The sequence below is a fragment of the Hemicordylus capensis genome, chromosome 2, assembly GCF_027244095.1.
Source record: "Hemicordylus capensis ecotype Gifberg chromosome 2, rHemCap1.1.pri, whole genome shotgun sequence".
Taxonomy (NCBI): Eukaryota; Metazoa; Chordata; class Lepidosauria; order Squamata; family Cordylidae; genus Hemicordylus; species Hemicordylus capensis.
In genome coordinates this window covers 404,339,496-404,352,912 of record NC_069658.1, presented here as the reverse complement: position 1 = coordinate 404,352,912, position 13,417 = coordinate 404,339,496, and the positions used below count along the sequence as shown (strand labels likewise).

The 13,417-nt window shown below is 44.0% G+C and overlaps 1 protein-coding gene across 1 annotated transcript in view; it reads left to right on the top strand.

Moving 5' to 3' along the window:
* Positions 1–13,417, top strand: part of TTYH2 (tweety family member 2) — a 102,448-nt gene that overhangs the window by 61,663 nt on the left and 27,368 nt on the right. Inside the window, exons 3-5 of the mRNA XM_053298422.1 lie at positions 4,515–4,626; positions 7,186–7,406; positions 12,394–12,489. Coding sequence (XP_053154397.1) covers positions 4,515–4,626; positions 7,186–7,406; positions 12,394–12,489 — 429 coding nt within the window. The remainder of the gene's footprint in view (positions 1–4,514; positions 4,627–7,185; positions 7,407–12,393; positions 12,490–13,417) is intronic.

Genomic DNA, 13,417 nt, shown 5'->3' with positions numbered 1-13,417 from the left:
ACTGGTTACCTGATATGTATAACTAGATTCTTTCTCTAGCTCTGGCTTTCTTGCATTTCCAGTATTGACTGTCTTACAGTGTTTGCAGTTCTCCTCACACATATGCACACTTTGTAGGGTTTTTGTGCATAGAAAGCACTTCTATGAAGGAAAAAAACATAAAACGTGCCTGTAGATCATCCCATGTAACCACTGCCTGAATGTGCATTTCACTGGATATGCAAGTGTGCAACCTTGAGTGCTGATCTCCATGCAGACTTCAGGATATTTTCCTACATACCTATGTTCTCAATGTGAAGCAATCCACATTCTCCACATCCACTGATTTAATAAATCAGGCAAGTCAGGGTGATGCCTGTGAGCTTTCCTCGGATCCTTGAGGGGGGTGAGCTTGACTGCAACTGATGGAGTTGTAGTTTCTGTCAATCAGATTCTGAGTCTGAAGGCCTTTTATAATCCAGCCCTGCTTTTTAACCAGGAGATTGTGCTGGAGGCAAGAAACGCTTATCAGTAGTCTCTGTATTGGGAAATATGGTATAGTGTTTGCGAACAATATTCTGAAAAACATGCAGATATTGTATCCCACTCCCCACCCACCCCAGTTAGGTAAGGAGATGTGCATTTGAAGCTAATGAATGGTGGCATTCATTAGGGTGTGTTGGCTACTGATCCTCATGGAGGCAGCTTTCACAGACTGACAGAAGCAGCTTTTTTGCTAAGTTTAGCCATAATGCTTGTATAAAACTGTAAAAATAAGTAGCAAAACAGATTTTACAGATAAAACTGTAAATTACTTTACATTAAAGGTCAAAAATTATTCAATTTCCTCTTTCAAGAGACAGCATTTTAAAGGGCATGACAAACATGAATTGTGGAAATGATAAAATGAGCAATTTCTTTTGGGAATCCATTTTAACCACTTCAAAGCAATGCCATTTTCTTCTCAGTTGGGAGTTGTTTAATAAAATGGGCACAAACTGTTTCCCACCTTGGAGTTGGGTCACATTGCTTGTACTTTTTCTCCTCTTCCTCCCCAGCTTGAGTCTGTTTCTCAGAGCCACTTTACAAATGATGTATTACTTCCATGAATGTATACAAATGCATAGGATGTGGAATGAAGTCTATACTACATACATATGCACAATCTTTACACACATTAAATGTGTGGTGCTCCCCATTCCCAAACCCATGAGATAATGTCATGTATGAGGTGTTACTTACATAATTTAAAACAAGTTCATCTGGCAAATACATACACACCAGCTCAAGCGTTCAGTCTATCTCAGCCAAGTGGCTTGGCCAAGATCACGCAGCAAAATGGAGACTCTGCCTAGTAGCCAAACACGCAAGTCCTACCACCAGCCTTTCCTAATTAGAGTACAGGAGAAGCTTGCCGCCAGTCCAGCATCCGCAGTTTCTGATACTGGCATACATGAGGAGGGGGGCAGCAAAAAAGGGTTAATTCCGTGGGTTTGGGGTGGTTGGAAATTACCTCTGAGGTAAATTCTTGCTGACATCTTCTGGCTCATTTGTCTTTTTAAAAACAGCGCGCGCGCACACACACACACACACACACACTGGGGCATTGCTGAACACCTGGAGAGCATGGCAATGGCACGCTATTTCACATGTTTCAGCATCTTAAAGCTTTTTGGGAAGGCTTTTTTTGCCTTCCAGGAATCTAACCCCATGAGTCCCATAGCCTCAATGACCCAATATCCTCAGTTCCATTGTCTGTTATAGTAGAAGAGAAGTGAATCCCTGCAGATACCAGGGTTCTCCTGTATACAAATGAACACCACAATAAAATGTGGGAATTGGGGGTGGGGGGAGAAGGCCATCGCAAATAGGAGGAATTTTGGCTGAAGCAACCCATTTCCCCATTACCCTGATGTCTCCTGATCCAGAAAAAGGAAAACTTTTCTGTCAACATCTTGATGTGGTCCCCTCACTGAATCATGGGCACTGTGGTGTATGCGGGGGGGGGGGGGGGCAGAATGTAGCCCATGGGGACCAAGGCAGTAACTTATTCTTCCTCTTCTAATCAGTAAAGGTCTGTTCCCAGGCAATGCAAGGATTCCTTGGGAATGCTGGAATTGGGCTGTGGAGGACAAGTGCTGTTAGCCATGCATTCTCTAAAACCAATTTCCTCCTTGCTTTTAGGCCCCAAACTGAAAGGAAGTGAATTACAAACTAATAAACTGTAGGGAAGCAAACTTCCCACATGCCAATCAATCCATTTATTTGTATGCCACTTTCCCCCAGAACTGAATCCAAGGCAGCTCACAACAAATCTAAATTGAATAATAAATAGTGAAAGAGAATGCATAACAGAAATAACATTAATATACTGATATAGGTGTTTCCTAGACTATGGGAAACACATACTTTACCTTGACCAAACAGCTAACAACTCAGTACAGAGGGGGAAATTAGAACATTCAAAATAATCCCATAAATAGGTTCAAAAGTGTAAAGCAATAATTCAGGACAAGAAATGGTTCATCTCAGTAACTTCTGGGAACTGGAGCCCTTCAGACCAAGGAGGTACAGCAGCTAGTTGCAGCCAAGGAGAGGACTTGTGGAACATAGGAACAAAGGAAGCTGCCATATACTGAGTCAGACCATTGGTCTATCTAGCTCAATATTGTCTTCACAGACTGGCAGCGGCTTCTCCAAGGTTGCAGGCAGGAGTCCCTTGGCCCGTGCAGTAGCATTTAAGGAGGTTGAGCGGGGAGGCCTAGCCCTACCTGCCCTGCAACCCTATTTTGTAACTGAATTCATGTCCTACAATTTTGGAAACTGGATTTTTGTGAATGTACATAATATGTCCAATCTCCTGCAAAAAACCTGGGTCTCGCTTTTCGCTCTGCATTGGCGCAAGTCAGCATGGGGCATAGCATGGTGGGGGAAAGGATCTTTCAGTGGAAATATCACACAAGTATTAAAAAGAGAACACCCAGACTACTTGAGAGATTTGTTATTCACACTTTAAAAATGGAAGGTTGAACCGGATCTATTTAAAGGATCCTCCTCAGTTTAAGCAGCTAAGGAAAACAATTTATGGAGAGATTCTAGAAGTGGGTTTCTTAAAACCTGATTTAGAACGTAAACGCTACAAACACCGCACTTCACAGTACTTGTTGCAACCCGATCACCCTATCGCTCTCTTTAAGGAGAAAAAAGTCCCTTTCCATTTATGGGAAACAAGGTGGCGCTTATACCATCAAGTACTACCACTTAATGCGGCTAAGCCGTGGCTCCCAGAGGACCAGCAAGAGTGCCCTAAAATCACCTGCAAACAGAAAGCTAGTGAGCTAGGCAAAACATTCAGGGAAACCCACTCACATTTCTTAAAAGAGTGTGTGGTAGCCAAAAGAGTGTGGCAGGGAATAAGCAAGCTGTTAGAGTGGCCTGATTTGGAAAAACAGACTTGGGAAGAACTAACATCGGGTTTGAGCGATAGAACCTCTTTTCAAGGTCCCAGAAAGAAACCTTCAAGGAAACGGGACAGAACAGGTGCCCTCATACTAGGGAATTGGAATGTTCCACTCCTCGTAATCAGGTTAGTAAATCTGTATGCCATTTATGCAACACTCCTGCATAGGAATAGGGAGGGAAGACGCGACCAAGAGGTTCACGCAGATGAGACAGTAAATCTCTTCTGGAAAAGTTTGTATGGTTATGTGCAAAAAGACAAGAGTATCTCTTCTAAACAGCAATGGGACAAATTGTAGAAATGGACGTCGGATATAACCCCCCCCCCCGATTACCTGATGTGCCTTGAAATCCCCCACCCCCGAGTTACAGTACTACCTGCATATACTTCATAACCTTGTGGGTTTCCAAATCATTGTGTGTAAATCTTTGTAGATATATCATGTACAGACAACCACTTTGTATATAATTGGGCTTGGGCAACGTACTGTATGTTTTGGTAGTTTGTTGGTTCAATTAAAAAAAATCTTGTCCTATTTTGGAGAAGCCAGGGAGGGAATTTGGAACCTTCTGCTCTTCCCAGAGCAGCTCCATCCCCTGAGGGGAATATCTTTCAGTGCTCACACTTCTAGTCTCCCTTTTCATATGCAACCACGGCAGACCTTGCTTAGCTAAGGGGACAAGTCATGCTTGCTACCAAAACACCAGCTCTCCTCTCCAACACCAACTCTCTCTGCTTGCACATCACATTGATTCAGTAATAATTGTTGCATGCATCTGTAACCCTCATCCCCTGATGGCTTTGTGGGGAATAGACTAGCAAAATGGGATATTCCAGAATCCAATACCTTTCTGCATCTAGTATTAAGGAATCTTCTCCTGGGGCCCATTTAGGCACCCTTGCAGCTTACATGCATCTTGCCCACTTTACAACTGTAGGGAGTGATCTGAGAACATCTTATTCCCTAGCTGTGCATATAAAATGTCATGATGAGTATCAGTCTGGATTGTGGCTGTGGCCCTCAATGTAAATACCTGTTTTGTTTAACCCACATTTCTCTGATTATTTTTTCTAGTGCTGCTGTTGGCATTGGTTTCTATGGCAACAGCGAAACCAACGATGGAGTATATCAGCTGATCTATGCTCTTGATAATGCGAATCACACTCTCTCAGAGATTGATTCACTGGTAAGAAATCATACAGGTTGAACTCGTTTGCTTTTTGCCTTCATAGTCTGGTCCTGATGGATTCTGTAGCCACCCTGCTGAAGCTAAGCGGGTTTTGATATCATCAGTGCCTGGATGGGAGACCCATGCATGCCACATTTTAGTCATGAGGCCATAGCTCAGTAGAAGTTCATCTGCTTTTGTGTAGAAGGTCCCAGGTGCAATCCCTGGCAGCATCTCCAGCTAGGGCTGGGAAAGACTGCTGCCCGAAACCTTGGAGAGCCGCTGCCAGGCAGTGTAGACAATAATGAGTTAGATGGACCAAGGGTCTGACTTGGTATAAGGCAGCATCCTGTATCATCTGCCTGTCCTGGAGTCCATCAGTGCATCCATCCTTAAGCTGCTATAATCTGCAGGAGCTTTCAGACTGACTTGGTCTTAGACAGCTGTGTTCCTGTACAGATTACCAGGATCAAGTGGTGTCTCTGCTGGGCATGGGCCATGCTGGCAGTGTTCCCTTTCTGCAGGCCACGTTGGCTGCAAAAACTGACACACAGAAATCTGAGCATAAAACTGGAAATCCTTGCTCTGGCTAGTGTGGGAAAATGGACTTCTGTAGTGCCAGGAAATCCATACTCCTGGGTATTGTTTCAGCTCACCATCTCTCTGACTCTGCTGACAGAAGATGAAACCAGGCCTTTATTGGGAAGGCCAATGAATCTGTTCCACAATGTAGAAAAGAGACTGGGACCAGCCTTGGACTGATTCTTGGACTGGTTGCTGCTGCTTTTCCATTCTCTCAAATTCTCCAAAATGTTCCTAACATGCTGCGTTGTTACTGGTTCTCTGTAAGGAAACCAGAGGCACGAAAAGAAGTTCGTTCAGCCGCTGTTTGCCTCACAGCTGTGCCTCGGCAGTCTTGCTTGATTTCATGCCATGGCTGTGTGAGGGAAGGCTTAGTAACTTAATTCACTTTTGTTTATCCTTTGCTTCCACACACTGGACTCACAAGACAGATATGTTCTGATTAAAAGTTGACGATACAAAAGGGCACTGAAATGAGGGCAGGGCTGGTTTGTTCAGGTTATGGTGAGGCTTCACTTCTATATTTTATTTTTATTTATTGTTAAATGTATATACCGCCTTTCATTAAAACAATCCCAAGGCGGTTCACACAGAAAAATTAAAACCAGATTATTTAAATACACAATTAAAATATTAAACTAAAATATAAAAAACATGAATCTGACTAAAAGGATTTAAAATAAAAGCATAAAATAACCATACAAAATACAATATACAAAGAAGCAGCAGTAGAGACAATAATAGAAAAGCAATAATAGAAAAGCCTAGATAAAAAGCCAAGATTTAACATGCACTCTAAAAACTGTGATGGAGGCTGAGAAACAAATAGTCACCAGGAGAGCATTCCAGAATCTGGGGGCAGCAACAGAGAAGGCCCTGTCCCGAGTGCATGACAGCTGAGCCTCCCTCATTGTCGGCACCTGGACCCTCTGGAGAGAGTGGCATTATGGTTGAGCCCACCCTCTTTCCATTTTTAGTGAAGAATATTTTTGCTGTCTGGACTTCAAAAGACACTGGTTCAATGCCACTGGATCAAGTATTGATGAGTAATGGTGGCCAGCTATGTAAAACTCCACCAATTGTGTGTCTAAATGGTGCCATGAGGATAGGCCAAGATTAGGCATAGCATAGCACTATTACCAGACTTGTTGCATGTGAACAAGCTTCAGCTGCCTTAGAAGGGGCTGCACAGCAGCTCTTATATTGGAAAGGGATGCCTTGTTGTGATTGCCTGCTTAAGATAAGTTAGGAGAGCTAAGTTTACCCATAACTCACTTTACCATACCTTTGTCCACACAATGATGGGCAATTCAAATAGTACAAGGGTAGATGCTTGCCCGTTCTTCAGTGTATGTATGGAAGGAGTATAAATCACATGGAGTGATGTATTCTAGCCCAGTGTCTCTCAACTTCTTGGAGTCATGGACCGGTACGTCCTTTGTGCGCAGTTTCCAGGACCAGCAGTTAGTAAAGGGGCCGACCCCCTCACCCCCACCCCCAGACACCCCCCAAGACAGTTTCAAGCCAGGGTGGGGGCACTGCTGCTGGGAGCTCTCCAGAGCTCATTTCTAGGCAGGCAACCCTCACTGCTGAGATAACACTCATTTAGCTTCCTCGAAATGAACATTATCCCAGCAGTGAGGGCTGCCTGCCTAGAAATGAGCTCCAGAGAGCTCCCAGCAGCGGTGGCCCCCACTGGCTCAAAATTGTTTGGTGGGGGGATTCATTCCTCATGGACCAGCACGGACCGGCACGCAACTCCTCACAGACTGGCACTGGTCCACGGACCGGTGGTTGAGAAACACTGTTCTAGCCTGCTGTTGGAATTGAGTGTTGAATTGAAGTGGTGGTGATTACTCTGGCTTTAGAATGAGAGCTCAATCTTATACATACTCTGGTCAAGTTGATCTTGGCTATCCATTTTACCCATAAATATGAACAGTGGAAGGATATCAACCTGCTCTTATTGAAAAGTTGGACTTTCTTTTTTACCAGGTCTCAAGTACCACTGTGGAGATGAAGGTGGCTCTGGAGCAGCATCTGGCGCGACTGAATGAGATCTTTGCCATACGAGGCGACTATGTGCAGACACTCAAATTCTTGCAGCAGATGGCAGGCAACATTGTGCTGCAGCTCTCAGGGCTCCCTATCTGGGGTGATGTCACTGTAGACCTGTCCCAGGTAGCCAATGAAGTCAGCTATGTGGAGTACTATAGGTAAGTGGGAGCAGATGTTGCAAAGGGAGAGATGGGTGACCAGTCAGGTCCCTGCAGAATTGCTTTGCATTTGGTATGTTTCTCCTGGAGGCAACACGAGAAGCACACCTTGATGGTACAAAGATGATACTCTGTTAGGTTCAGAAAACCATTTCATCAAGATAATTTATTGCCAATAATTGCCTCTTCATATGCACAATCAGAGAGATTAAGGAGTTGTAACATGTTTCAGCACCAGTGTTCCCTCTAAGATGTCCATGCGCACACAAGTTTTTTGTGTCCACTCAGTTAAATTTAGATTCCACTCAGGTTGAATCAGGAACGCCCCATCCTGAATGCACATGCATGCACACACTGCTTCGATACTGCTGCCCAGAACAAAACTCATTCTGCACACAGATGGAAAACATTAGAACACTTTTTAGCACCTGCTGGTGGTAAAACACATATTTCAAATTACATTGTTAAGCATACAGAATCTGAGGCAGTGATTATACTGTTAGTGAGAGAGAGAGTGAACATCACTTTCCAGCTGCTTTTGACTGGACCCTGTTGGAACAAAGATGTAGATATTATTACAAATACCTGGAAGCAGAGTTGTCTGAATAGATACCCCTATCTTGGTTTGAGGGATTGGGATGACAGCTCACCCGTGGTGACCTCATCTTCTCTTGTTGGTAAGTCCTTGAGGGTGTTTTTCTCAGCAGGAGGGGTGGGAGTGGGAGAAATGTCTGACAACAGGGAACCTTGGTCTTGCTAAGGCACTCTCCTCCCCTTTTCCTGTTCAATCCAGCCCTGCCTTCGCCAACTCCACTGCCTACAATGCTGCCCCTGGGGCTTTGTCAAAGCCAGAGCAGTATGTTGGCATCTGTACCCTCTCTGTTCAGTGACAACTTTTTAATTGGGAGATTCTTCTTTCTCTCGTTTACCCGTCAGCCTACCCCTTGGCTGCAAGCACTGGTGACATTTCTGCCCAGGAAGACAAGCCAGCAGTTTGCTGAGGCAGATGGCATCTTCTGTCTATGTTAGGCAATCGTATTAGCTGTGGAAGTGAACAGAGGAGGCTGTGGCACTCTGGAAAACTCCACTGCACTCTGATGTAAGAGCATTTGGTCCAGTGTAGCAACTGAATATCCCTGTAAGGGTGAAAGAGACAAAAACTTGCTTCCAATCCTGTATCTCTTGGGGATCGCAACACTCTAGAGATGGGCATGCTCTTGCAGCTGTTACCCAGTGCTTGTACCTCCCTCTCTCTCTTGAATCTCAGTGAGCCCACAGGATTTGATGAAGCTTGACAAGTAGCCTTGCTAACCAAGTAAGCTCCTGCTAACTGGGCAGAGAGGCATCTTTTTCCCTGTACCAGCAGGGACAGAGCAATTTCCCCTATTCATCCTAGCACAGACCTTCCAGTGGCTGTTGCTGGTGTCTTCCGTGTGTTTCTTTTTAGACTGTAAACTCTGTTGGGGCAGGGAACCATTTCCCCATGTCCTTTGCTATGTAATCTGCGTGTGTGTGTGTGTGTGTGTGTGTGTGTGTGTGTGTGTGTGTGTGTGTTTAAAAGTGGTATAGAAATATATTTAATGGGGTTAACTTAAGTCAGTGAGAGGTGGTCCAAGGAACGGATGTGGTATAGCAACAGGGAAGGTAGCAAAAAAATCTCACAATCATTATTTTCAAGCCTTAATGTTTGTGAATCAAATGGAGGCTGGCAAATACTGTTGCACAACCTAATTTTATCTGAAAGGCTTAGAGAATATCCAGAATAACATTTGGCTAATAATTTTACTTGGCCAGAAGGACTGCCAAAAGGGTCATGGTTTAAATATGAAGGAGAACATGACCAGTTCTTTAAGGAGTTGCCCATAAGTGTGTGTGGCAACATCAGTCCTCTGAATTGTCAAAAGACTTGTATACACAGTAAGGCTGTGCATAACTTCTGGTGCCCATTCAGTTTCAGCCTGCTTCAATCTGAATTGAAGCATCATCATCTGGTTGGGGCCAAAGTGAAGCAAACTGGATTGAGTTCTTTGGTTTGTTTGTTTATTTGTTTGCGGTACAAGACCAAACATAGCATACATACAACAAGCAGCAATAATACAATTATCAGAAGAAGAAAGGAAAGAAAAGAAAAAAAGAAAAAGAATAGCGCATAAAACATATCAATTAAAATTTGTAAAACATTTCTTATTTTTATAGCAGCTGCACAAAATCTGGCCGTGGCCAGGGTAATCTCCTTGTGCTGATCTGACAGGAAGAGCTCAACATAGAACTCATCCTGATGTCCCCAAAAATGGCACAAATAAGGTTCGAGCCAGGAGGTATGGATGGTTTTGTAAAAGGTACAGTGTAAGAGCACATGTGCAGTTGTTTCAACCACTTCTGCACCACAAGGGCATAGTCGATCCTTATAAGGGACGCCCTTATACCTTTCCTCCAAAACCATAGATGGCAAGACATTAAACTGAGCCTGGGAGAATGCTCTCCTTTGGGTCAGAGCAGACAAGTACGTAAGATAAATTGCCGGAAGTGGGTAACTTGTGAAGTAATCATTATAAACTCCAATAGAGACCCTACTCAGGTCCCTTTGTTTCTCCAGGTCCCAAATTCTCTGTTGGAAAATACCTCATAGAAATCTCATTTGAACCTGTTCAAGTGACTGTAGATTTCCTGTCAAAAAAATCTGTATTCCATAGAGCATCTGGGCTAAAATTTTAGCTTGGTAAACCTTCAGTACAGCAGGAATGGAATTGGCCCCTTTGGTGTAAAAAATTTTTTTAATACAGCTGTGACTGTATGTTGAACCTTAGCTGCTAAATAGTCACAGTGGGGTCTCCATGAGAGACGTTCATGGAGCACAAGGCCAAGATACGTTTTAACTTGGTGAACACTATTACCATTTATGGACCAGCAATGCTTTTTCGCTCTCCTACCAAACACCATCACCTTGGTTTTATGCGTATTAATGGCCAGAAATTCCTCAGCACAAAATTGTGCAAGAGTTCTCAGAGCCCTCCACATGCCGACAAGCGTAGTGGCTAGTAGTGCTGCATCGTCAGCATACAGCAAGATAGATATTCTGCCTACTAGCTTGGGCTGATGAAAAACAGGGTCAACTAAGAGGGGGATTAAATAATTAATATAAAAATTAAATGGGAAGGGAACCAAAATACAGCCCTGTTTAACCCCTTTCTGAACTGGGATAGGGTCCGATAGATGATCTTCGCTGTCATACTTAACCATCAGAGACATATTTTCATAAAAAGTACAGATTAAAAAAAGAAGGCAAGAATCAATGGAGGACCTAGCTAATTTGTTCCAAAGACGCGTCCTAGAAATTGAGTCAAACATGGCCCTGAAGTCAGTGAAGGCCACGTATAATGACGAGTTTTTGCTATAGTATTTCTCTGTCAAATTGGAGAGGACCAAGGCTTGATCTGTAGTTGACCGGTCAGAGCAAAAGCTGGTTGTCATGCAGACAGATTAATCTTTTCAGCCTGCAGTGTCTCATACTGTTCTGAAAATTGACCTGGCTATGCAGCAAAGAAATTGTATGCACTTGCCTCACTGTGACCAGCTGTAACATGCACTGAATTCACCATGAAGCTTTCAGACTTGGGAAAGTTTTGGAGCTTGTGCTTCCTTCCTGTAAGCTGTTCAGGAAGCTGCCTGCAGTAGGTCATAAGTGTTGGAGTATATTAGTGAAAGCCAAAAATGAGGCCAGAGCTCCGCTCCCTGCTGGTGACTTTTTCCCCTTCCAAATTTAGCAACCTCCCCTGGAGCAGTGACTGTGGACCCCAAGCTGCAGCCTGCTTGTGCCCAGGTCTTGGCTGCAGTAGAGGAATTTTAATTGGGTCCTTTCTGACTCCAGGCGGTGATTAAAATGGGAAGAATCCACTGATCTTGCTCCTCCTCTCTTCTGTAGTGTTAATGAGGCAGAAAGTCACTAGCTGTGAATAAAACTAGAGCACAGCAGCATCTGCAGGGTGGGAGGGATCAAAAGCCCAGTTTTTGCCAGTGACTGAAAAGGAGGATTTGCTCACGTGCCCTGGAGACCAGGCCTGCATCACATACACTGCAGCTTGCACAGTGCTGTGTGTTGTGGCTGTCTCTTCCCCTTCTGAGCAAGGGGCACCTTCTGCAAAGAAGGCTGGAAAGCCACTTAATCTAGTACAAGCAACACCAAATCCAGAGCTATGTATAAAAGCTCTGCATTTGGATAGCAGGGGGCAGAAATCTGCACCTAGAGAACCCAAATTCTCTGTCTAGAAGAATAAAATTCTGCAACCTTGAGTCTAGCCCCGCAAATGCTCAGCAGTACACCCCACTTTCTGAGACATTGTGAGTTACCCTGCACATCCACAAGCATGTTTTCACAGCCTTATAGACTGTGCAATTCTCAAAATTGCTGGAGTCCTATAATATCCATAAAGATAGACATAAAGGAACATTACAGTAAAAACTATGAAAGCCTGCCCCATACAAAAATCTGCATGGGAGGGACACAGTAACCGCATCCCCCCACCCCCCACCCCACTCCTGCTGGCATCCACAAAAATGCTTGTGCACCAAAATCAATGATGCAGCTTTCTGAGATAAGTTTTTCTCCTGCAGATTTTTCCTAGATGATGTATTTGAAGGGGAAACAAGGATCAAATCTAAGCAAAACTCCCATGTGATTCTCTAAGTCATAATGCAATCACAGCCATTCAGATTTCAAGTTTCTTTGGATAATTCACCTTTCTGCATTGATGTATCTGCAAGCCTTGATGGGCAAAGGGTTTGTCTTAAGCCTAGCTCTTGGGAGAAATGCAGCGAATTCATTGGTTTTGAGGAATTACACACACACACACACACACACACACACACACACAATGTTAAAATGGTCTTACTTGGATTTCAGTATGCCCTCTGCTGGCTGCCAGCAAAGGTCTAAGTGTCTTGGTTTCTGCAGGCCTGTCTGGGTCTTACCAGTTTCCTCTCTTGAAAGGTGGCTGTCCTACCTCTTCCTGTTCATCCTGGACTTGGTGATTTGCCTTATTGCCTGCCTGGGTCTTGCAAAGCACTCTAAATGTCTGCTTATTACGTGAGTATACATGGTCAGTGTCTGGAGAAAGAAAGTGTTGGGAACATCTGCATGCATAGTGCCCTTGATGTTGGCTTCCAGATTAAGGGAGTACCCCCACGTCTAGCAAGGTCCTGAGCTTAGGGAAATTAATCTTCTTTATCTCTCTATTCTGGGGCAGGAGTGTTATCAGGTTTCTGTAGAACTGGTGTGGTCATTATGGGACTCAGGGAGCAGTGTCTGGCTTCCTACATTCCATTTTCTAATATGTCTTTACACATACATCATTTTTTCATCATGGAATTGGGGCATGTCTCAACATTGATGCAGCCTCGGCCTGCTTCCTCCTAATAGAAAAACCTTTATTTTGCCCAAGGAAGAATGAAAGAAGCTGTAAAAGGTTTTCCATCCATATACTACACTGCTCTCTTCAGACTCACCATTTCATTGTAATGCTGGCATAGGGGATTTGGGCTGGCTTTCTCCTTTCCGCCTCTTAACAGCATCTGTTCTTGGCAGTTTCATGACTGCAACCAGGACAGGCTAAAGGGTCAGAATGAATGCTGGCAGGTGGGTAAGGTAGAGGCATGAAGCAACACTCTCTAGGTGACTTGTCATGGGCAGCTGCTTTATTCTGACACATGGGGGTTTCAACAGATATCTAACACTAATCTGAAGAAAGCTCGGGGCTATTTCTCACATTAATATCTCTGAAAAAGGCAATGTGGATATTTCTGCAGCTATTGCACAAAGCATAAATCTGTCAGTGGAATCTCTGTGCAAACACCAGATTTCATAGCCATAAGAACAGCCTTGCTGAATCGTGCCAAAGGCCCAATCCTACTAATTGGGTGAAGTGGTGCATTTTAAAAATAGTGGCGCTTTTGCCTTTAGCAGTAGGCCACAAACTATCTCTGTTCAATCCAGCATAGTATCTCTTCCAGTGGCT